Genomic DNA, 24,754 nt, shown 5'->3' with positions numbered 1-24,754 from the left:
TCTCATTTCAATTTTTAATATATTTTTAAACACTGGTTTGTTTTACAACAATAAAGTTTACAGTATAGTTTCCAGTATTGTTACCAAACTGAACTTGTGTCTACTTGCCCTACGTGCCAATCTAATGACACCAGGTGTGGTGAAGAAAAGTGTAGTGTTTATTTCAGGGCACCAAGCAAGGAGAACAGGTAGCTCATGCTCAAAAGACCTGAACTCCCCCTTGGCTTTCAGGGAAGGGTTTTTAAAGGCAACATTGGGGTAAGGGTTGCAGCTCACGGACTTTCTTCTGATTGGTTGGTGGCGAGGTAACAGGATGATGTTTTCGGAGTCAACATCATCAACCTTCTCGTTCCAACTGGCCTGGAGTCTATGTGCTTATGGTCAGCAGTTTCCATCTGATGGGAGTTTGGTTTCTGTAAAAACCACTTAGGAATGCAAGTCTGACATTGGTATCTATGTTCTTCAGGAGGGAACTAAAGGTCCCTGCTATATGACTGATCCATTATTTAAATTGTTACAAGTTCTCCAGCTGGATTTCTGTTCTTTGTCTCTGCTTGCTTTCACTCCTCCGATCATTAACCTTCAAGCCAGACATTTTGAAACTCCAGGAAGGTTCAGTGGACTAAAGTTTTTCTTTCTTTCTTTTTTTTTTTTTTTGCAGTACGCGGGCCTCTCACTGTTGTGGCCTCTCCCGTTGCGGAGCACAGGCTCCGGACGCGCAGGCTCAGCGGCCATGGCTCACGGGCCCAGCCGCTCCGCGGCATGTGGGATCTTCCCGGACCGGGGCACGAACCCGTGTCCCCTGCATCGGCAGGCGGACTCTCAACCACTGCGCCACCAGGGAAGCCCTAAAGTTTTTCTTTAAGCAAGAAATAGAGAACACAAAGGAGTCTGTTACCAAGAGAGCCCATCCAGGGATTGCTCCCTTTCACTCCTGAACCCTCTGCCAAAATTAGTCCCCCCAGCTAATCACCCGCTGAGCGCCGGCGCCACGGTCATAAGGCTCCTCACACATCAGCGGGTAGGGAATATTTTTGACGGTGATACAGGTACAGGCGTCAGGACTCGAACTCCTGTCCTTAATGAATCCAACGGGAGGGGACAGATGCGCAGGGAGCCGCGCGTGGCCCTCTGGGAGATGTAGTTCAGCGCCCTTCGCTCAGGCGCAGTCCCGGCCCTTTGGCGGTACAGCCTTCCTCCTCCGTTCCAAGGAGCGCAGCAAAAGGGCTCCGAACCGCTCAGTCTCGCCCCGGGCGGGAGCGGGGCGACCAGGGAGACGAACGGAAGTGCACGTGCCGCCCTCTGGGAGATGTAGTTCGGCGCCCGCCCACCCAGGCGCAGTAGCGGCCCGTGGCGGTCTTGCGCAGGCGCAGGTTGGTTGGTGGCTGCCGTGGCCTTTGTCCTACAGTCCGGTGGGTAAGTGAGATTGGGGGTGGCAGGGGCTGCGGAGGCCGAGCCGGGAGCGGGTCCAAGGTCTTCTATGGGGCCCCGGCCCGGGTGTGTACCTAACGGCGCGCGTCTGTGTCTCGTCTCTTCTGCTGCTTTGGGCCCAGGGCGGGTCGCTGGGGGTAGTATGGGCGGGGCCGAGTGGGCGGGGCCCGGTTTGGGTAGGGGGTTGCGGGGTGGTCTCAGGGTTCGAGAGGAGGGCTTGGGGCAGGGGTTGGGTACTGGCTTTGGTGGAAGGCATTGGGGTCTCTGGCTTCGCGAGCATACTAAGAGATTGGCTGGCCGGACCCTTCAGAGCCTGGAGCCAGCCTGACCTGCGTCCCTTCCCTTTTTTTGCGGGACGTCCAGGGTTTGGAGAGTGAGTAAGGCCGAGGCCCCACCACAATGTCATCTCTGGAGCTTCACCTTCCTGAGGGACTTATGTCTAAAGAATGAAAGAGAGGGAGAGCCAAAGCACCAGATTTTGATCCTAGCCACCTGGGACCCAGGAAACAGACTCATTGTATTAAAATCTTATTGAGCACCGACTGCATGCCAGGCACCATTCAGGCTCCATCATTAATTCAACAAGCAGGTATTTATATGTCCTGGGTGCCAGGCCCATCTTATATCCTAGAGCCCCCCAACATTGTCTCCACACTGGATGCCACAGGAGAGTCAGGGAGATGATGATAAGCCCATAAAACATCACTAAACAAGATAACTCCCATCCAGGAAACTGCAATGAAGACAACGGAGCACAAGCTGGATGGGGCAGAATCAGGGGTGCATAGGCAGGGTCGTCAAGGGACATTACAGAGAGAAGGGAAACACGTCCTGCCTTTGGCCTGACTTTCATTTTAGGCATTCAGCCAGGCAACGGCTTGTAAATCACTGGGAATTGGGCCGTGCACGTAGTAGATGCTAAACAGATGCTGACTGAAGCAAGAGTCTTCCCTCCCAGCAACAATCGCCTTCCTGTGTATTCTGCTGCCTGCTGGGCTCCATTTCCAGCCGTTTTCACATTTTAATTCCCATAAGCTCTGTCCTGGGTCACCACCATCATTTTATGAGAGGGAAGCTGACGCACACCATACAGTGCCCAAGACCCCCGTACTGTCTGGCTTTCTGTCACAGTAAGTCATCACCCTGGAAATCATCTGTGCAACCCAGACTGTGCTCCTTGCCCACCTGGCGGTCAGTTTTCCTGTCTGGAATGGGTAAGGAAAATTTGAGCTCATACTTCAGCAGTGCCTGGACTAGCACCTGGGTGCACAGCAGGAGCTCGGGAAATGCCAAGCTGAGGTTGCACTGCTGTTGAGTTTGGCCTGGGTGCTGAGCTCCTTCCACCTGCACACAGGGCTTCCAGGGCCTGGGGTTACTGGTCACCTGTCACTTGTCCAGTCTCTCACATCCCCTTTCCCCCTAGAACTGCCTGCCGAGGAGCTGGCTGTTCCTGCAAGAGGCCCAAGGAGGAGGGAATGACCGCTGGGCTCCTCACTGCCAGGGACCCGGTGAGTACACCACCACCTCACTCTCAGGCCTCCCAGGCTCTACCTGTGGTCCCCACCAGGCTCGTTCTGCCCTCAGGGCCTCTGCCCTCACCAGGAAAGTGCTTTAATCAGCTCCATGTCCTCCTCCACTTCTTACCTCACCACCTCCGAGAAGACCTTCTGGATTCCCCCCCGCTCCGTGCCACCCTGGCAGACATGGTTCATCCATCCCACTGATGTGTCTGGCACTTTCTCAACACAGGGCTCTAGGTCTGTTCTCCCAGCTCACTCTCTTCATCCAGTCACTTGGCCAACCTGTACTGAGCACTGCTAATGAGCAGGCACCATTCCAGGCACTGTTCCAGGTACTCCAGGTAGAGGAACAGACAAGATGAGCAGAAATCTCCATCCCCGGGGGCTCACAGACCATATGAGGAATGTAAACCTGCCAAGGGGGCAGGGAAATGAGGCCCAGAAGAGGGTGGACTTGGGGACCAGGCATTAACCAGTACAGCCCAGGAGGCCTCTCCGAGGAAGTGGCCCCCAAACAGACCTGCAAGAAAGGACAGGGTGAGGCCAGGGCCCATAGGGAGAATGTTCCAGGTGGAGGGAACAGCATGAGAAAAGGCCTGGAGGTGGGAGCACGCCAGGCACCTAACATGAAGACCAGGCACACGTGTGGCAGGAAGACTGAGAACCAGGTCTCCTAGGCCGGCTTCAGGGGCCTGGGGCCTTAGGAAGCAGTTCTGGCCATTTTGGCCACGTGCAAAGGCCCGGCACACAGTAGGTGTACAGTGAATGGGTGAACAATGAATGTTTGGAACTCTGGTCAGTGCTGGACACATCACTCTGTTCAGCCCCCGCATCAGTCCCACGAGGTGGGATGAGGAGGAGATCAAGGCACAGGGGCAAGTCACGCAACTGGGAGTGGCTGAGGCAGGCGTGAGCTCAGGACCCCTGGCCTGGCGCAGACCACCTGCCCCCTGAGGTCCCCAGTGCCCAGCACACATCCTGCTGCCTTCATGTCTCCTCCTTCAGATCCCTGTGTGGCTGCCCAGCAGCATCCCCCCATTTTCTCCAGAGCACTGGCCTCTCCTGGGGTTTTCATTTTTGCCAGCTCCCCGACCCTGCAACTAGCATACAAGCACCAGGAGGCGGGCTGTGTGTCCTGTTTCCACGGCCTGAACGGTGACCTGCACCTAGGACTCCGCAGATAACCACTGAGCGAGACCTAATGAGTTTGGAAGGTGTGGAGCAAGCAGGGAGGGTTGGTGAGAGAAAATAAAATCTCCCCGGGCCCCCCAGCACAGCTGTTTGAACGGTGGGTCCTCAGGTAAACCACCCACTATGCACCGGTCCAAGGGTACACACTTCCTGTGAATTCCCTCACTCCTCCCAACAGCCCTCAGGGAGCTCCCAGTAACTTGCAGATGAGGGCAGGGAGGCACAGTGCAGTTAAAAGACAGCTGGTGCTGGAGTTTGAATCTCCATCATGTGGATCCAGGGCCGGGTCTTCACAGCGTCACCTCCCAGATGCCCAGTTCTGGTGGGAGAAATTCTAGCAGAGGCAGATTCTGCCTGGTAGACCAGGGTCCAGGATGTGGGCCACCTTGTGTGCCTCACTCCCACCCACATGGCCAAAGTCTATAGACCTTGCATCTCCCCTACTAGCCATCCATAGTGCTTGCTTCTGTGAGATGAAAATCCCTTTGTGGAGGATGTCTGTGCCCACACCTCATGGGCCTTAAAGAGAATCATAAATTACCCACTTGATTATGGAAGAAACTGGCCTTGTTCTCTATATCTATGAGTCTGTTTTTGTTTTATTATATTCATTCATTTCTTTATTTTTTTAGATTCCACATATAGGAGATAATACTCAGTATTTGTCTTTCTCTGTCTCACTTATTTCACTAAACATAGTATCCTGCAGGTACATCCATGCCATTGCAAATGGCAAATTTTCATTTTTCATGGCTGAGTAGTATTCCATTGTGTGTGTGTGTGTGTGTGTGTGTGTGTGTGTGTGTGTGTGCATGGCACATCTTCTTTATCCATTCATCTGTTGATGGACACTTAGCTGCTATGAACACTGGGGTGCATGTGTCTTTTGGAATTACTGTTTTTGTTTTCTTCAGATATATATCCAGGAGTGGGATTGCTGGATCATATGGTAGTTCTATTAACCCATTATCTAAATGTCCAAAGTTGAAGACTCGGAAACAGTCCTCAGGGGTCCTGCCACTGGAGACCCCCACCCATTTCATTTTCCTGGCCACTCTCCATTGGCTCTTTGTCTCCCCAGCCCCTCTTCTGTGTATTCAGGTGTCATTTGTGCACAGCATAGATTTGTCTGAGTGTGCAGCCTGGCAACTGCATGTATGGACACCAGTGGATGGTACAGCTGAGGCACAGGAAGTTCCTAGCCTCCCTGGGGCTCCCTCGTGCCCCTCCCTCAGTCGCTGCTGCTGTGACATCTCAGGGGTCCTTGTTTGTCCAAGGAGGAACCGATAGGAGGATGCGAGTTCCTTGCCAGCCCAGAACTTCCATTCTGACTCCTGGGGTGTGTTTTTCTCTCACTTGTCTTTCAGGGAGGTGGTTCAGCCACATGGCCAGTAGGGGGACGCGCTGGACCCAGACTACCCAAGTTCAAATCCTGGCTCAGCCCTTTCTCCCTGGGTGATTTTGGGTGACTTCGTTGGCGTCCTCCCTGGGTGAACAGTGGTTGGATGTGATCGCCCGTGGCCTGGGGTTATTAAGTGAGCAATCCACGTGCATCTTTCAGCACCATCTATCTGTTTGCTCTGAATTTTGTTTTTAAGGTTCACAAGTTTAAAGTTCTTAATGTATCAAAACCATGATACGTTTCATAGTGATTCCTAGGTTGATGAATTGGCTTATTTATTTTTTTAATAAATAATATCCCATGATGATATTCTCGTTATAAAAATGTCAAGCAGCACTTATAAAGTCCCCGTTGCTCCTCAGCCCCATCTCCCAGGCTTCCATCTAAAGCTGCCACTGCTGTCACTTCCACGTGCCTCATTTTCCTGTGTTTATGTACACATTTTCAGACAAATATTAGAATTAGAGCTTTGTTTCCTTTTACATAAATGGCACTGGGCTGGCAACGTCCCACCATCCAGGATTTTTCCATCTGGAAGGTCGTTCCCCAGCTGTGCCTATTAGTGCCCCCCATCTTATGCTTGGCTGCAGATTTTCCAGAACCTGACTTTGGCTGCTCTGCCACGATGGGCATCGAGGCCATTACCAGTTGCCTGTTATGACGTTGCAGCAGGGGAGCAAGGTTCTTGGGGGAAGGGGGAGATGGAGGGGAAGTGGAATTGCTGGCGTAACAAGTGTATGTATTTTTAAAAACCTGCCAATTGTGAAAGTAATCCATGCCTGGGTACTAAGCCATCCTCTTCTCAGAAGGCCCAGACTCTCTGTCCTCTTGTTTGCTTTTTACTTACTGATTTGTCAGCTCTTTGCATGTGCTGGCCACTCATCCTTCTCCTTCCATTTATGGTGCAAATATTCATTCTGCTGTCATGGGTCCTTGAAGTGGCTTGTAAAGGCTTTGTCATCTAGAAGTCATGAATTTTGATTGCTGAATGTATTATTTTCCTGTCGATTCTGTAACAAATCCTAGCAAACTTAGTGGCTTAAAACCACACAATTTATTATTTTATGGTTCTGGAGGTCAGAAGTCTGTAGTACATCTCACTGGGCTAAAATCAAGGTGTCAGCAGGGCTGTGTTCCTTCTGGTAGCTCTAAGAGAGAATCCACTTCCTTGCCTTTTCCAGCTTATAGAGGCCTCCCACATTCCTTGGCTCCTGACCTGCTTCTATCTTCAAAGCCAGCTTTGGCCATTTGAGTCTTCCTCACATACTATTACTGTGAGGCTGACTTTTCTGCCTCTTCCCCATTGAAAGACCCTTGTGATTATACTGGGCTCACCAGGATATTCCAGGATAATCTCCTTATTTTAAGATCAGCAGACTAGCAACCTTAATGCCATCTAACCATCTTTTTTTTTGGCTGCACCATGGCATGTGGGATCTTAGTTCCCCGACCAGGGATCGAACCCATACCGCCTGCAGTGGAAGCACAGAGTCTTAACCACTGGACCGCTAGGGAAGTCCCACCATCTGCCATCTTAATTCCTCCTTGCCATGTAATCCAGGGATGGTCGTGACACAATTCTGCCTACCACGCTCATTTTCTTCTTTCTGACTTTCAGTGTTTTATATTTTATTTGTGAAGACTTTCTCTACCACCCATTTATTAAATTCATGGCCTACACTTTTCCAACTTTTTCCTTTTTTATATTCATCTCTTTAATATTTCTGGAATTTATTTTTATTTATGGTGAGGTAGGGATCTACTGATTTTTCCCCCTAACAGAGGGCCAGTTGCCCTGGTGTGTCCATTGCTTTGAAATGCTCCCACTACCACACTGATTTTCTACATATACATGGATCTTCATGTACTTGAATTTAATTTACACGTGAACAGATTCTTAATAAAGTCACCCAGATTCAATCCTTGGATTTGCTGCTTACTAGCTTTATAACTTTGGGCAAGACACTTAAGCTTTCCCAGTCTCTGTAAAATGTGCTCGTGGCAGCATGGACCCTCTCATCTCTTAAAGAGGGCTTTGTTTCATTCATTATGTATGCATCTTGGACCCATCAGGATGTTATTTTGGCCAAAGGGTGAGGCAGGGAGCCAACCTGACAGTTTCCAGATGCTCCTTCCCCGCTGCCCAGACCCAGCTGCTTCTCGGAGGGGCTACCCACGCAAGCACACTTCCTGTGAACCCAACACGCCAGGACCATCCTCCCCTTCATTGATGCCGCATCAGCAGCATTTCTCATTTCAAGAGACTCTTCTCCAGCAGGGTCCCAGGCCCCACAGTAAAAACCTGATCCAAATCCCCAGACCCTCCCACCCACTTGGCCAAGGCCCCCGTTCACCAGATGCTGCCACTAGCAGCCACGCCGGGGACACTGAGGACGCTCACGTGTGACGTTTCAGGAGCAAGTGACTTTTGAGGACGTGGTCGTGGAGTTCACCTGGGAGGAGTGGGGACAGCTGGAGCCAGCCCAGAGGACCCTGTACCGAGATGTGATGCTGGAGACCTTTGGGCTCCTTGCCTCTGTGGGTGAGGCCACCCCCGTGCCCCTGATGGTCTGCCTACAGTACAGATTCTAATTTTCCTGGGATAAAAGTGGGAGTAGATCTAGGCCATAAAAGCAAATACCTGGCCTTCAGGGACCTGTTTCAGTGCAGGGAATGTCAATTAGGATGTTTTGGTTGCAAATGACAGACCCTAGCTAACAATGCCAGAAGCAGAAAGTCATGGGGTAAGAGGGACATACCGGGTCCCGTGACCACAGAACCCCAGGTAGACCTGGATCTTCCTATGGTGCTGTCGGGACCCCTCTGCTGCCCGCCCCCATACCCCTTTCTGCCTCCATTCGCAGACGGGGCCCTCTGAAGGTGACAAGACAGCTGAGAGGGTGCCTCTCCCAGGTTTGAGACCAGCAGAAGAGGCAGGCTCTGTGTCCCGGGCACCCATAGAAGGCCCCTGGGTTGTCTTGGTTTGGCAGCCAGGTCCCCTCCAGCCTGGTCGTTGTTGCCAGCAGGCACGGGATGAAGCAGAGCTCTGATTGGCCACACCGGGGCCAAGGATGGGGTCAGGGACTGAGTGAGGGGAGGAGGTCCCTAAGGAATGTCAGAGGCTGTTACCACACCATGGCCTCCTGGAACACCAGCCACTTGGGTCCCGGAAGACTGAGGGTGGAGTGGGCAGAGGGGTGGGGAGGGTCCTGGGACACAGATGCTCACTCCATGGGTTTCTCCCTGAGCAGGACACTGGCTCCCAAAGCCGGACGTCATCTCCCTGTTGGAGCACGAGGCGGAGCTGTGGGTGGTGGACAAGGGAGCCCCCCGAGGTGTGTGCACAGGTGAGATGAAAACCCTGCAGGTCTGGGAGGAACCCATTCACCCCCCAGGTTCTCTCTCCATTTCTGCCCTGATTCTTCAGAGCAAATTAACTACTCAGTCTTTCAGGGAACATTCACCAAGCATCCATTTTGCTGTGAGTGAGACCAAGTTCCCATCTTCACTGAATTTACATTTTTGGTGAGGGAGAGGAGCACATGATAAATAGCTAAAATAATAATAATAACAGTGAACAAGATGATTACAGGTTATGATGAATGCTGAGAAATGGAAGCAGGGGATGAGGCAGAGACTAGGATTGGGGTGAGGACTGAGCAGAGAGATGAGGGCTAGCCTCTCCAAGGAGGTGGTGTGTGAGCTGAAGGCTAAACCATGAGAACAATGTGACCATGAGACAATCTGGGAGGACAGAACTCCAGGCAGAGGAAACAGCAAGCACAAGGCCACCAAGGCAGTGCAACAGCCAGCTCTTGCCATGTAACAAACACTCCAGCCTCAGTGGTTTAAACCAAAGAATCACTTATGACTCATGCATCTGTGTGCTGGTGGATCCAGGCTGGGCTCTTCCATGTGCCTGTAGGTTGGCTGGGTAGTTCTGCTCTTCATACCTCTTGTCCAGCTCCCGAGGCCAGCAGGCAAGTCTGTTGGGAGTGGGAATGTCCCGGCCCTCTGGCGACAGGCCCTGACCTATGTAAGCAGTGGCCCATCACCAGGGCCTAATAAGGGATGGGCCAGTGTGTGTGTGGGGGGGTTATAACAGGGTCTCCCTAGCCTCGAATAATAACCAGTCCTTACTTAGTTATATCAGCTTCGGATTGGTGCTGTGACAAATTACCACAAACTTAGTGGCTTGAAGCAACACAAATTACCTTACAGTTCTAGAGGTCAGAAGTCCAAAATGGGTCTCCCTTGGCTACAGTACAGTGTCAGCAGGGCAGTGTTTCTTCTGGAGGGTTTGGGGAAAATCCGTTTCCTTTCATTGTCCAGCTTCTAGAGACTGCCCACATTCCTTGACACAAGGCCTTATCCATCTTCAAAGTCAGCAATGGCTGGTCAAGCCTTCTCACATCATGTCCCTCCTGCCTCTCTCTTTCGCACTGAAGAACTCTTTTGATTACGTTGGCCCCACCCTGATAAGCCAATGAGGGTAATCACAGATGACTGCTAATGTCAAATTATGAGCGGCCTAATTCCTCCTTGACATGTAAGGTAAGCATAGATTCAAAGCGTCCAGAGATTAGGATGTGTATATATTTGGGAGCCACTGTTCTGCCAACCACATCTGGCTTGGCCTTTTTTATTTTTAGCTTTTCACTAGAGTGTAACATAAATGGGAACGGTGCCCATGTCACACCTTTAGGCCAGTTCGGTGTCAGGGTGGGGACACCGAAGCCATGGCTGTGCAGAGAGGGCCAAAATGAAGGAGGAGGACGAGCAAATGTATCTGTTTGTTCATTCAGCGTGCCCATTGAGCTCTGCTCTGGGCTGGCAGTACTCCAGGCCCAGGGCATCTGTCAGCAGTTTCCCTGAATTCTAACTCTCTCCTCAGCACCGTCTCCCACCCTCATTCTCTGTGCTCCCCCTGAAAACCCCTACACCAAGTCCCCCACCCCTGGTTATTCTCTGTGCTTCTCCTCCCTCTCCTGTTGCTTCTCTGATTTGCAAAACTCTATTTTTTTTAATGGACAAAGCCACCTGTGCCTTGGACCTTTCAAAACCATCAGTTTTATTCTTTCATCCACCCACCCAGCCACCACAAACTCTTCCCCCAGAACTGGGATTAAGGGACATTTCCATTTTTCTGTTTCTTTTAGACTTTGAAACTAGACAAACCAAACTATCAACTGTGAAGCAAGACATAACTGAAGAAATACCCAATAATGCTCTGGTAGAAAGGTTCCTGTGGGAAAGTCTGTGGAACTCCAAGGGTGAAAATGCTGAGGGCCACTGGGAACAGGGTCACAAGAGGCCAGATAGCCATGTGGTGCAGTCTGCCTTCATGCCTGTGAAGACACCCACTCAGGAGAAGCAGCAGGGGAATGGGTTTGGGGAAAACTTGAGTCTGAGGCCTGATCTCTCAACTCGACCAATGACTCCTAAAAGGCAAGGCCCCCCCGTGTGGGGAACACATGGAAAGAGGGAGGATCTGGACTCAGATACTCAACAGAAAACCTGTGCAAAAGAGAAGCCCTACAGATGTCAGGAATGTGGAAAGGCCTTTAGTCACAGCTCAGCACTCATCGAACACCACCGAACACACACGGGAGAGAGACCTTACGAATGTCACGAATGTGGAAAAGGCTTCCGAAACAGCTCAGCGCTTACCAAACACCAGAGAATCCACACTGGTGAGAAGCCTTATAAGTGCACTCAGTGCGGGAGGACCTTCAACCAAATTGCCCCACTGATCCAGCACCAGAGAACTCATACAGGTGAGAAGCCCTACGAGTGCAGTGAATGTGGGAAATCCTTTAGTTTTAGGTCCTCCTTCAGCCAACATGAGCGGACGCACACAGGTGAGAAGCCCTACACATGCAGTCAGTGCGGGAAGGCCTTCCGGCAGAGCATCCACCTCACCCAGCACCTGCGAATCCACACCGGGGAGAAGCCCTACCAGTGTGGAGAATGCAGCAAGGCCTTCAGCCACAGCTCGTCCCTGACCAAACACCAGCGGATCCACACGGGGGAGAAGCCCTACGAGTGCCAGGCATGTGGAAAAGCCTTCACCCAGATCACACCACTGATTCAGCATCAGAGGACACACACAGGCGAGCGGCCCTACGAGTGCAGTGAGTGCGGGAAGGCCTTCAGCCAGAGCACGCTCCTGACTGAGCATCGGAGGATCCACACAGGAGAGAAGCCCTACGGGTGCAACGAGTGTGGGAAAACCTTCAGTCACAGCTCGTCGCTTAGCCAGCATGAGCGGACACACACGGGTGAGAAGCCCTACTCGTGCAGTCAGTGCGGGAAGGCCTTCCGGCAGAGCACACACCTCACTCAGCACCAGAGAATCCACACCGGGGAGAAGCCCTATGAATGTAGTGAGTGCGGGAAGGCCTTCAGCCACAGCTCGTCCCTGACCAAACACCAGCGGATCCACACCGGGGAGAAGCCCTATGAGTGTAACGAGTGTGGCAGAGCCTTCAGCCAGCTTGCGCCACTCATTCAACACCAGAGGATCCACACGGGAGAGAAGCCCTATGAGTGTAATGAGTGTGGCAGGGCCTTCAGCCAGAGCTCCCTCCTCATAGAACACCAGAGGATTCACACCAAGGAGAAACCCTATGGGTGCAACGAATGTGGAAAATCCTTCAGCCACAGCTCATCGCTCAGCCAGCACGAGAGGACACACACTGGGGAAAAGCCCTACGAGTGCCAGGATTGTGGAAAATCCTTCAGGCAGAGCACCCACCTCACTCAGCACCGGAGGATCCACACAGGAGAGAAGCCATATGAGTGCAGGGACTGCGGGAAAGCCTTCACACACAGCTCCTCCCTTACCAAGCACCAGAGAACTCATGCTGGGTAGACCCACTCCACATGTTCTGGGACCCAGCAAAGCCTGAAGCTATAGCGCATTGCTTACTAGATTTGACCCAGTCATAGTCCTGAGAAACAACACAAACGTTATACACAAGCCTTCATGCTCAGCAAACTCCTTACACCCCCACAGAGAGTTCATATTTATGGAAATGATTGTGGGAATACCTAGCTCTGGGTCATCCATCCCGGGATATCAGATCATCCAGACAGTAGGGAAGTGTGGAGTTAATCACTGTTGAGGACTTTCAGCCATGAGTGGCCACTAATGCTTCATTATAGAACCTACAAAAGAGAAATGGAAAAAAATGTGGATCTGGGGTGGCTTCTAAGGATTCACCATATTCCAAACCAGAGATTTTCAAAGTGGTGACAAACTCAGCGAATGCCTTTCATATAAAAGAACCAGACGCAGTCAGAATTTATCATTATTGTACATTACATCCTTGGCAGGGGTTGCTTATGAATGGTGCAGCTTGACTCTGATATTCCCTAAAAACAATATGGCAGAGTGTTCCAGACATGAGAGTGGCACTTTATGGAATCACCATGAATATTCAGCTGTCTCAGTACAAAATTTTCTGATTTGTGTAAATTCTTTGGTCAAGGTACATGGCCACCAGCCTCACAGATGTGAATGCCATATGACAAAGTATCCATGTACTATAAACAGATTTTAAAGTAGTTATATGCATTATATTGCAATAAGTTAATCTTTATATGCAATGGAATTGAAAAGATTTGTATAGGAAGACTTGAAAGGTAAAGCCACTTCCATGGAGTCTTGCAGATTCTGAGATGGCTTTTGCTGCTCTGTTCTTGCTATAAATTTTTCTACAGGACTCACAGGCATTAGAAATGCAGATGTTGCTGTTTCACAAAAAGAGGAAGATTTTTTCTTTGTTAAGCCACCATCTTATGAGCAAGAGCACACCCACGTTGGAACCTTACGTTTTGCAAGATTTATCTCTTGAGAAATGTACAAGTTAATCTTTTGAACTGTTGTTTTTTCATTGATTCTTTATCCTGGTGTTTAATAAGCTTTTGTTTTTATAAAATTTAACTTGAAGGCAGTCTATAGTATTTCACTGAACCCTGAATCCACTAACAGCAGTCACCCTGACAACCGTGATCCTTAAACAGTGACTTGTCACCCTCACTAGAACCCATATGTAAATTGCATTGGCTGGTTTTTGTCACTAACCATCAGTTAGGGTTCTAACAATCGGTTTGACTTTTCTAATCACAGTGCTAGGATATAAGCTTCCAGTTAACTTGAAATTTCTCCCTTGGGGAAACCATGTTGCAAATAGTCTTCCAATACTGTTCCTCAGTATGCTTGTGGAATGCCCCCTCTTTTTTGGACTTAATTTCAGTCATTTAAAAACCATGTGAGAAAATCATGGCTTGCCGCGCCGCTCCCCGCTCGCAGCCCCGTGCCTCGCTCCTCTCTGAACATGGTAAAAATATCCAGCCCTACAGAGACTGAACGGTGCATTGAGTTTCTGATTGCTGTTTTCCAAAAGCATGCTGGAAGGGACGGTAACAACAGCAAACTCTCCAAGGCCGAGTTCCTTATCTTCATGAATACAGAGCTGGGTGCCTTCACAAAGAAGCAGGAGGACCCTAGTGCCCTTGACTTCATGATGAAGAAACTGGACCTCGACTCTGATGGGCAGCTAGATTTCCAAGAATTTCTTAATCGTATTGGCGGCCTGGCCGTAGCTTGCCATGACTCCTTTATTAAGTCTACCTCTTCCCAGAGGTAAATCAGAGGAGCCTTTGGGCCTGGCCTGCAGCCCCACTCCCTTTCCTTCAGCCTCCCAATTATCATCTACCCCTCACAGCCCACACATACCCTGAGCCAGGCACACCCACCACCCCATGCAGGCCACTTCTGCTGGTAGTAATAAAACAATATTGTTTTTTAAAGCACACACTGGAGAGTCAGTAAATGTGTGCAAGGGAGGGAGATGACTGGGAGGAATGTAAATTAGATTGACGGAAACGGTAACCAGAAGTTGCAAAGTAAATAGTAAAAATGCACCTTGGGTGTATACATAATCATGACTAATGATACCAACATAATCATCTCTAAATTATTCAAACTGATGGAGAGACGTCACTTATTGTTCACTCATTAAATGTCTATACACCCCTACTACAGGCACTGTCATACACTCTGAGGATACAGCAAGACAGACAAGGTCCTGCCTTCACCGAGGTTACCTTCTAGTGTGTGTGGGGGAAACAATAAGTGAATAAAGAACTATGAGAGTGAAAAAAAAACACTTAAGAAAATCAGTAAGCAGTGCATAGCAGCACTCTCCAATAGACACAACGTGTAAGCCCCATCGGTAAATTTTAAATATATTGTAGCAGTCCCATTTAAAAAGAAGAAACAGGTGAAATTAATTTACTATTTGTCCCTATATATCCCAAATGTTACCACTTTGACATGTTGTTTATATAAAAAAATCACAATTGAGATATTTTGCTTTCTTTTTATACTATGTCTTTGAAATCCAGTGTGTGTTTTACATTTACAGTACATTTTAATTTGCTGTAGCCACATTTCAAGTGCTCATTTGCCACATGTAGCCAGCAAGTGGCTGTACAGGACAAGGCAGCTCAATAGCCTTGGTCCTTTGGTCAGGTGTTCTGTCCTTCCTCCCTTTATTACATGTATCCTCTTCCCTTTCCCTGTGCTTCTATCCTTGTGTAGCTTCTTGTCCTCAAGGAAATTAGATGTGCTGGGAAGAGCAGCATCAAAGTTAGTCAGAATAGAGAGAAGGAGACAAGGTGAAGATTGGCCAGAGATAATAACACCTGCATTATTGTGTGGTGGATTGGGAGGTGGGAGGGGTCTCACATTAGGAGCCTCCGCACTTGTGGTTTGTTGGCTTTTCCAGAGAGGTTTGCCCTGATGCCTTGGTGAACACCTGTTTTATGACTTACTGCTGTCCTTAGGTTTTTTGGTGCTCATGTTGTCCCAGATGTGGCCAATAATAGTCCCTTCAGGAAAGTTCCTGCCATCCCTGTGACATGCCTTCATCGTTTTCGTATAAGATGTTACAAACTCATCTTGTTTCTACCCTGAAATCAGCCCCGAAATCAGCCATATTTCTGCAGGTCCAAAGAACTGGTTCATATTAGTAGGGGATGCTATTCAGGACCAAATCTGAGTGCCAGGTGTGCTCACTGCTACTAGGTTGTCTACTGCTGAGCTAGGAAATAAAGGCGCATGTATAAACACTTACATAGATACACACAAAAAGGTATATGGGTGCATATACATACACAGAAATACCTCCCATTCCAATCTGTGACTCCCCCCGTATTTTTATGTCCCTCTTCAATAGCGAGAATGCTAAGACCCTTAAAATAAACATACTAATTTGCTGAATTCTAAAATACTTGTAAAATAGTTTCAGAGTTGCTTTTCTCAAACCACTACAAAAACAAACCTAATAAAAGAAATTTAGAATTTGTTTGCCGTTCTTCTTCCATCACCACCCTGCCCAACACATGGTAAAGCACACAAATGGATGATTTATTCTACAGAGAGACAAAAATATCGCCAGATGTCCCCACTTGTTAACCTCAGGGTAAGCTGGGTTGGGTCAGGCATTAGGGAAAATGGGTCTGTGCTTAACTCCCATCCAAAGGTGCAGGGATATGAACCATTGAGAAGAAACTTGGTAAGAACCTGGGAAGGATTAGATTTACCTGTCCCAGAGTCTCCCTCTCAGAGCAGTCTCCACTACAGGAAACCAGAACCTCCTATTGCAGAAGCCACACCCCTTTCCCTACACTTCTGGGAAGCCTGGGAGGATTACCCTAAGAAATGCCTCAGTTTGTGTGTGGCCTCTCAGGAGCCCAACTCTCAAGAGACAGTTTTTGTCGGCCAGAGGCTGGAGCTGGAGAGCTGGTTGTTTCACTGAGACTTCTGGAAACTGTCCTTTCTATAAACTCACGTGCTCACTGGTTGAGAGAGGCCTGAGTTACATTATGTTTTGAGGATCGGGTTTCATGGATTGGCCATGAAGTAAATGAAGCTGAAACTCCAAGGTCCTTCACTCTATTGCACCCCTTCCAAAGCCTAACACCTCACTTTATCTTAGTAATTTTTAATTCTTCCTCCCAAAGAGGGACTTCTCAGTCGTGTGAGCGACAGGCCCAATGAATCTGGACTGATCCCTCACTCAGGATACTCAAGAAACACATACACATTTATAATGAAGATGCTCACAAATTTTATATATGCACCAAATCTTGTACACAGAAAAATGAGTGGAAGGACGGATACTGAGATGTCAAAAGTTCCTATGAGCTGGGAACATGAGGAGAAAAATTTTTCTCCTTCATTTCTTTTTTTTTTTTTTCAGTTTTCCATTATTGGGAGAATTTTTTTCAAAATGGTGAAAAATGAATTTTATTGAAGTGCTGTAAATAAAGAATTTCCAAGGGAATTCAAAAACAAATGCAGCCAAAATTCCACCATGTTTTATAGTTACAATGTAACAAATATTTGTATTCTACTTCTTGAGCTACACTTAGAAATTTTTCTTCCATGTTGCTACAGCCTTCTTAATTATCATTATGCTTCATTATTCTTTGAATGGCTCTACCAAAATTTCAGTCATCATTCCTCTGTAATTGGGTATTTAACTCCATGTAAATAGGCATCCTAGTCACTTGTATGTATTTTACTTGTAGTATTCCACCTAGATTCAGAAAGGATTTCAGCCTCTCAATGTATGTAGCTTTCTCCTTTTTTTCCCCACTAATTCCCTAAGAAAAATCACCACACCTGAAATTGAAAGTTCAAGGAACACAAATGTCAAAGTAGTTCTTAAGCAACTGGGCTGTTTGTGTTCCAGATAGTTGCACTCGTTGACACTGATTTACAAAACTCATCAACCCAAATAATAATGGGGGTCATGTATTAGTCTGCTCGGGCTACCATGAGAAACAAAAAACAAAACACACTGGGCTTCCCTGGTGGCGCAGTGGTTGAGAGTCCGCCTGCTGATGCAGGGGACACGGGTTCGTGCCCCGGTCTGGGAAGATCCCACATGCCGCGGAGCAGCTGGGCCCGTGAGCCATGGCTGCTGAGCCTGCGCGTCCGGAGCCCTGTGCTCCGCAACGGGAGAGGCCACAACGGCGAGAGGCCCGCGTACCACAAAAAACGAAACAAAACAAAACAAAACACACAGGCTAGGTGGCTTAAAACAGCACAAATTTATTTTCTCACAGTTATGGAGGCTGGAACTCCAAGATCAAGGTGCTGTCAGGGTTGGTTTCTGGTGAGACCTTTTTTCCTAGCTTCCTCTGTGCACACTTGGCAAGAGAGAGCAATCTCTGCTCTTTCTTTTTATAAGGACACCAGTCCCATGGGATTAGGGCCCCACCCGTATGACCTCATTTAACCTTAATTATCTCCCTAAGGCCCTATCTCTAAATTAGGGGTTAGGGCTTCCACTTATGAGCTGGGGGCAGGGGCAAGGAGGGAAGGCGGACACGGTGGCACACAACTCAGTCCATTACATAAGGTATTTAAGCATCTCCTTCCCGTTGGAACTCATTCCCATCTTGCCAGGTTTCCATTTATGTGGTTTACCTTCCCCCATCCCTATGAACACAGCTACCCTCTGACACTCCGTGTGAACCCACTAACGCTCAAGCAGAAGCAACCACCACAAGATTGTGATGTGAGTGAGGAAATAAATCCTTTACTATGTTAAGCCCCCGTGATTCGGGCACCATCACAACAGACTGCCTGCCCAAACACAGTGACAGAAAGAGGCACCAGTTTCTCTATCCACAGAAAGCAGTCAAATTTATGCTCAGGCAATGAAAACAATGCTGCAACCTGAGATTAAATGCAAAACTCAAAGATCGCCTTACGTAGCCCAAGGAGTTAAGTTCCCCTTGCCCACGCAGGCAGATCTCATCAACCTTTATTGGTGTTTTCAACTGGTTTTGATCACAGTCACCCCCACTCCCTGCCTAGTAAGATATACATTTTACATTGCAACCAGTTCTCATATTTAGATGTATGGCTGAAAAGTTTCACAAAACAATATTTGCCTTTACTACATTATGGATTTTGACCTATTTTATTCTATTTCATTGCTCTGTAATGCCGGTGGCCACCCACTAATTTGATTTTTCAACTCACTAATGGGATGAGACATAGTTTGAAAACACTGCAATTACTAGGCTCTGAGTGTTTTTGTGATCTTTGTAAGCCACTCCATACCCATGTGAGTTAAACTGGAGAACGGCACGCTACTGAGGACTCAGAAGTAAACCTGCCATCACATATTTACGAGAAAAACAAAACAGCAGGCAAGATTTCTGCTTGAACAGCAGCCCTGGGAAGTTCTAAAAAGAGGAACAGACAGGACTGACTTCAAGAAAGAGTTGGCAATCACACACTTTAAGGCAACTCGTACACTTTGCAAAGACCAATGTTCCAATGTGTGGGTGGTGCTGAAATGGTCAGAGAAGAAAGCAGTCTTCTTTCACTCCTGGCGGCTTGTGCTCACAGGTAAGCATCTTGACAGCTGTGTTTGCAAGGTGAGGGCTTCATGTGGGCCCTTCCTGGGTTCTAAGTGCTTCAGCTACCTTAGCTCGTTTAGAAAACAAGCAGACTTAAATCCACACTGACATCGCAGGAAGCCACGCAAGGGTTTCGAAGGAGCCCAATGTGTTACTCTGAAATTTCAGGCAGGTAGTTGTCCTTCTCTGGGGGCACTTACAGCAAAGTGGCTCATCTCTATGCCTCAGGGTGCACAGGGAAAACATCACCTTCCATGTTCTCCAGGAGCCTGCCAATCCTCCATTGGCATGGGCTCCACATGCAGCACGGGGGTGCCTAGGGCACTCTCCAATGCATTGCCTTTCTCCTTCTCATGGGAATTCTGGTGCTCGGCCAGGGCCAGGCTGAAGTGGAAGTTTTCCAACAGCTCTGGCCTGTGTAGAGCTTCCTGCCGTGGCTCTTGAGATCCACGAACGGGAGATCCACACAAAGGTCCCCCCGCAAGTGCTGCCCACCTAGGGCTTCCCTTGGGACACCCCCCAGGCTCATGTACTGCAGGGCAGCACATGGCTAGAGGTGGCCCACGTGGCCAGGGATCCTGTACTCTGCCCAGCCCAGGTCTGAGGGACCTGTGATGCCCAAGGGCAACAAAACCTGAGACTTGATGCAGAAGAGCAAGGTGCATGAGGATGGGGAGGCAGCTGCTGGGTGGGGGGCCGGGCGAGGCCAGGAGTCCTGGTTGGTGGGAGGTGGGACTTGGGGACAGCAGACGCAGCAGGAAGGGTGAGGAGGGGAGCTGCCGCTGGCAGCCACAGTGCACCCTCGGGGGGACTAAGGGTGCACCTGACACAGCCAGAGGGACAGGGAAGAGGCCATGGAGTCACCACAAAGTGGGTTGGGGGGGTGCCTGCAGTCAGGGGCCACCTGGCCAGCACTCCCCAGGAGGCAGTGGGACGGCTCGAGTCAGAGCCCTCCCCCTGGTCTCAGAGAACTCCCCCAGCTTCACCCACCGCTCAGGGCCAGGCTCGTCCCTTAGCTTCCTGGGGAGGCAGCAGCCTGGGTGCCCAGCCCTGGAACCTCAGCCCAACCCCACTCCTCATCCTCTGGCCTCCCTGGGGCAGCTGGCAGCACACTGATGAGGGAGGGAGGGAGGTTGATAAGACAGGGTGGGACAGGCCCTGTGAGCTGCTGGGCAAGTGGGTCCCCACCCACCCACCTTTGGCTCAGCCTTTGTGGGCCTGGCCTCTCTGGTCTTCTCCTCCCCGATGCTCTCCTGTTCCAGAAGCACGGGGTCTGGAGCAGGAGAGACTGGGGAGAAGGGAAGGCAAAGCTGAGGAGAGTAGATCTCACAGCTGGGCACCCCCAAGCCAGTCAGGGAGGCCCCAGCATGGTCACATCACAGCAGGTCCCAGGGTTCCACTGACCCCACACGTGTCCTCAACTGACAGAGCAGAACAGCCAAGAAGAAAGCAAAAAGCAGCTCAAGCTCAGCAGTGGCCCTACACATTCAAACAGAAGCCAAAAGGAAGATAACACATTTTTCTACCCATCAGGTCGGTAGAGATCTTAAAAAGCAACTATATGCAGTGCTGGCACAGATGTGGGAAAATAGGCACCCTGTACATATATGCTATAGAACTTTCAGAAAACCACGTGGAAATGCCCTTTGTCCAATGGTCCTGAGGATCCCACCCTACCCAAACAGAACTAACTTCCCACACCCAGGCACACGTCTGAGGACGTTTCACTGCATATTTACAGGGAGAGGCAGAAACCTTAACGGCAGCAAAGTTCCCACTCTAGGACAACGAACGGTGGATCCTGTGAAACGCCATGGAGGTGAGGAGATGCCATTGGATATCGAGCCACTGCCTGGAGGGGCCTGGGTGGGCGAGGGGTTGCTCCATGCAAACAGCCAGTGCTACAGGCATCACTTTCAGGGAAACGGGCTGCCAACCTCTGCACAGGCCCGCGGGTGAGATGTGTGCATACACGGGTGAGATGTGTGCGCACTCAGGTGAGATGTACCAAAGAACACGAAGGGGCAAATGCCAGGGTGCGCACCTTGCTTTGATTTGCAGAGGGTGTGAGGGAGTGGGGAGATTGTTACTTTCTTCTTTATACCTTGATGCTTTTCACTGTTTCTGATAAGCGCGTACAATTTGAATCATCTCTGAAGAGAAATTTAATTAAAAATACTACTCGTGACATTCACAGAGCCTGTAGGGAGAAGTCAGAATTACAGCACAGACTTCCAGGCCTCACCTACCCGGCTTCCCTCGGGTTCCCTCAAGAACTAGCACAATGTCTCCCTCCTGGCCTTTCCCAACCACAGACCCTGGCCCACCACACGTACCCAAGAGCTGGCTGGTCACTCACAGGTCTCGGGGGTGCCTGGGTCTTACTGGGTTCTGGGTCTTCACTGGCTCTCGCCGGCCCACCTGGTAATGGCAGACAGGAAAGACTCAGTGTGCTTCCCTGTGACACACTGACTTGCTCAAAGCTGTGGGTGGACCCCAAGGGAGATCTTGATGGCATCCCCGTTTCCACCCAAGGGGAGAGTAAGCCCAAGAGGTTCACAGTAAGCGCACAGGGCTGGGGGTGGGGGACGAACATGGACGCAGGCTTCTAACCCTGAGCCCAAGGCTCCAGGGCCCCATTACCACCAGTCCATAGGCCTTGCTCTCAGATGTGGTGGAGACTGCCCACCCAGCCCCAGTGCTCCCCTTCTTCCCATAATAAGGAGACAGAAGTGTGCCGAGAATACTTACTTAGTTTTTAAGGGGCTGCTTCCTCCTGCTTCCTTACATCTGGAAGGCAGATGTGAGGGCAGGAACCCAAGCAGCATTCCTGGCCCATGAGGCAACCATGAGGGTGATGCCCCTGGGCAGGGTGGTGTGGGCCAGATCCCTGCTGAGGAGCTGCCCCACCAGCTCAGAGTGTTTAGCTTCTGTGCCTCTTATACATGAGGGAACTGAACTCTCTCAGTAACCCGCTGGCTGGGGTCTGGGATCCATTCTGTCAATGTCACTCCTTCCAGGGCTGATCCCTTCCCATTCCTCAAAGGCATACTGTCCTATGGGAAGGTGGCCTCACCTGGTTCCGCCAGGGCCTTGGTGAGGTCCTCCACCAGGCAGGCTGCCTTCTTGCAGCTCTTGGGCTGCTCTGCCACCACCCTGGGCTGGAGCTTGTTGAGCAGGATGCCCAAGAACTGCTCCATCACCAGCAGCTCCATCATGTGCTCCTTGGAGTGCACCTCAGGCTGCAGCCAGTCTCAACACAGGTCCCAGAGCCAGGCCAGGGCCTGGTGGGACCGAGCCACCTCCTGGTAGAAAAAGTTCCGGAAGTGCAGGCAGGAGAACTCAAGGAGCCCTTCCAGGGTTGGTCTTGGGCCCCTCCTACTGGTCCCCAGCTGTTGACTCCAGTGTGGGCAATTCCAGGGGAGTTGGGGAGTTCCTGGGGGTGGCAAACGCTTTCTCCAAAGGCAGCATCTTTCCAAACATGCAAAGCGCCTGTTGTGGAGGGTGAGTTCACGGGATTGAGGCTCCGAGGGAGACAGACCAAGGATGACAATATGCTCTGGGATCTTAGCCAGAGTCCAGACCTGCAGAGGGAAAAAGAGGTACCCACCCCGTGAGAGGCACAGGCCTGTGAGTGGGAGTTCAGGTCCTGGCCAGCCCTCTCCCCATCCCCAGCTGATCCTGAAGGGTGGAGGCAAATCCCCTTCACACAGGGCTGTGCAGAGCTCAAGCTTCGCTCCCACCTCCAGGCCCAGCCCTGCCCGCATGTCGCCTTCTCCCCATATTTCCACATCAGATGACTCAGGGTGTTCACAGCGGCTCCTGGCCTCACGCAGAGATTACTCACTCATTATAAAGGGGGGAAAAGTGCCTTTAGAATGAAAAACACGTGGAGCAAGGAGCGTCTTGAGTATCTCAGCTGCCTTCCTCAGTCCCTGCCAAGAACGCGCACACTGGACCCTCTCACGAGGAGAGACAGACAACCAAGAGACAACCTGCGTGACCGGCCTGGGCGCCCCCAAAGCCTCAAGACCAGGAATTTAAGGAAGTCACAGTCCCAAGGAGCAAGCAGAGGAAAAGCAACAATGTGTCACGCCGGGCCCTGAACTGGCTGGGGAGCAGAAGACACGTCTACAGGAAGTTGTTGGGGTGACTGGGGGAACAGGGACCAGACCCTGGTATGGAGTCAAGGATGGTGGAACTGTCCAACTTGTCCTCCGATGAGTCAACTAAGAGACAGGTCTGTATATGATGGGATGCGGGGGGCGGAGAAAATGGAGAGGGATAAGGGAGAGAGAGGCAGCGGTGTGCAAAACATAAAATACCAACAGGTGAATCTGAACAAAGGGTATGCAGAGTCCTATCTGACACTATTTTAAAAAGGTCCAAAAAACAATCCTCTGTGGTCCTCAATGTCCGTTGCCGGCTGACCCATTCTTGCCCTTTCCCCGACACGGTTTCCCTCGCCCACCTAAGAGGTCCCAGAGCAGAGGCAGGCACCTCACTCAAACCGAACCCACGCCCGGGTGACGGGGTAGAGAGGCAGGGCGACCGGCCGGCAGAGACGACCCCGCTCGCAGCCCAGGGCGGCTTGGCACCGTCCCCTGCTCCCACCTGAGCGCCCACCACAGACACCCTCAGCCGTCAAGCCCCCTCCGGTCACCTCGGAACGCAGCTGCGCGCGTACACGAGCCGGGCCGCTACAACTCGCACCTCAGGAACGGTACGTCGCGGCCGCCAGCCTGCGTTCCTTCGACGAAGCGGCCCCGGGAGCCCGGCGCGACGGCGTCGGGCCAGACTGCGCGTGCGCGGTACCTGTAACGCCCAGAAGGCAGCAGTCTATCGGCGCGGACGGGGGCAGAGCGAAGGCGCGACGGCAGACCAGACAGCCAATCAGAGGCCGAGCTAGCCTAGCCTGGCGTCCGACCTCCCTTGCGCCTGCGCTGTCCTTGATGCCATGGCAACGGCGTAAACAAGAGAAGACCAGAGAGAGAGACGGAGAAAGGAAGAGAAGAGACACATACGCAGAGACAGGGAGTGGGGCATAGAAGAGGAGACACGGACGCAGAGACGGGGAGGGAGAGAAAGGTGAGGACAAGAGGCGCGCACACACAAAGATGGAGAGACCAGAAGGCCCAGAGTCCCCAGGATAGCGAGATACTGAGGAGGACAGACACAAGGAGACCAACAGATGGAGACACAGAGAATGAGAGGAAGACAGACTCAGAGAAGGGGAGATCCAGAGCTTGGGAGACTCTGATGTGGAGAAAGACCCAAGACAGGGACAGGTAGAAATGGGCAGGCCTCGAACGGGGAAAACAGAGACCCTGAGATAAGAAGACCTAGAGATGGAGACAGAGAAGGTGAAAAGCAGAAACGGGGAGACAACAGAGACAGAGAGACCCACAGCCTTAGAAATAGAGGTGAGGGACTTCCCTGGTGGTGCAGTGATTAAGAATCCGCCTGCCAATGCAGGGGACACGGGTTCGAGCCCTGGTCTGGGAAGATCCCACATGCCACGGAGCAACTAAGCCCGTGCACCACAACTACTGAAGCCCGTGCGCCTAGAGCCTGTGCTCCGCCACAAGAGAAGCCACTGCAATGAGAAGCCCGCGAGCCGCAACTAGAGAAAGCTCGCACACAGCAACGTAGACACAATGCTGCCAAAAATAAATAAATAAAAATAAATTTATTTTTTTTTAAAAAAAGAAATAGAGGTGGGGACACTGAGAGACAGGGATGTGGGGGCAAAAAAAAG

At 50.6% G+C, this 24,754-nt stretch overlaps 2 protein-coding genes and 1 pseudogene across 2 annotated transcripts; 2 read left to right on the top strand and 1 right to left on the bottom strand.

The window, feature by feature from the left end:
• Positions 1-1,437: 1,437 nt before the first annotated feature.
• ZNF135 (zinc finger protein 135) lies at positions 1,438-12,469 on the top strand. Its single transcript, XM_060288912.2, has 5 exons — positions 1,438-1,497; positions 2,855-2,939; positions 7,960-8,086; positions 8,796-8,891; positions 10,704-12,469. The coding sequence occupies exons 1-5, from the start codon at positions 1,481-1,483 to the stop codon at positions 12,416-12,418; spliced, it is 2,040 nt and encodes a 679-aa protein (XP_060144895.1). The 5' UTR covers positions 1,438-1,480; the 3' UTR covers positions 12,419-12,469.
• Positions 10,597-23,981, bottom strand: ZSCAN1 (zinc finger and SCAN domain containing 1). The gene is made up of 4 exons (XM_060288917.1): positions 23,660-23,981; positions 22,073-22,580; positions 21,333-21,417; positions 10,597-12,714 (listed from the first exon to the last, which is right to left on the bottom strand). The coding sequence occupies exons 2-4, from the start codon at positions 22,212-22,214 to the stop codon at positions 12,678-12,680; spliced, it is 264 nt and encodes an 87-aa protein (XP_060144900.1). The 5' UTR covers positions 22,215-22,580; positions 23,660-23,981; the 3' UTR covers positions 10,597-12,677.
• Positions 13,878-15,874, top strand: LOC132593926 (protein S100-A11 pseudogene; annotated as a pseudogene).
• Positions 23,982-24,754: the final 773 nt, after the last annotated feature.

Source organism: Globicephala melas, chromosome 19 (assembly GCF_963455315.2).
Source record: "Globicephala melas chromosome 19, mGloMel1.2, whole genome shotgun sequence".
Classification (NCBI taxonomy): domain Eukaryota; kingdom Metazoa; phylum Chordata; class Mammalia; order Artiodactyla; family Delphinidae; genus Globicephala; species Globicephala melas.
The sequence above is the reverse complement of the archived record's forward strand: the minus strand, read 5'-3'. Positions and strand labels throughout refer to the sequence as shown.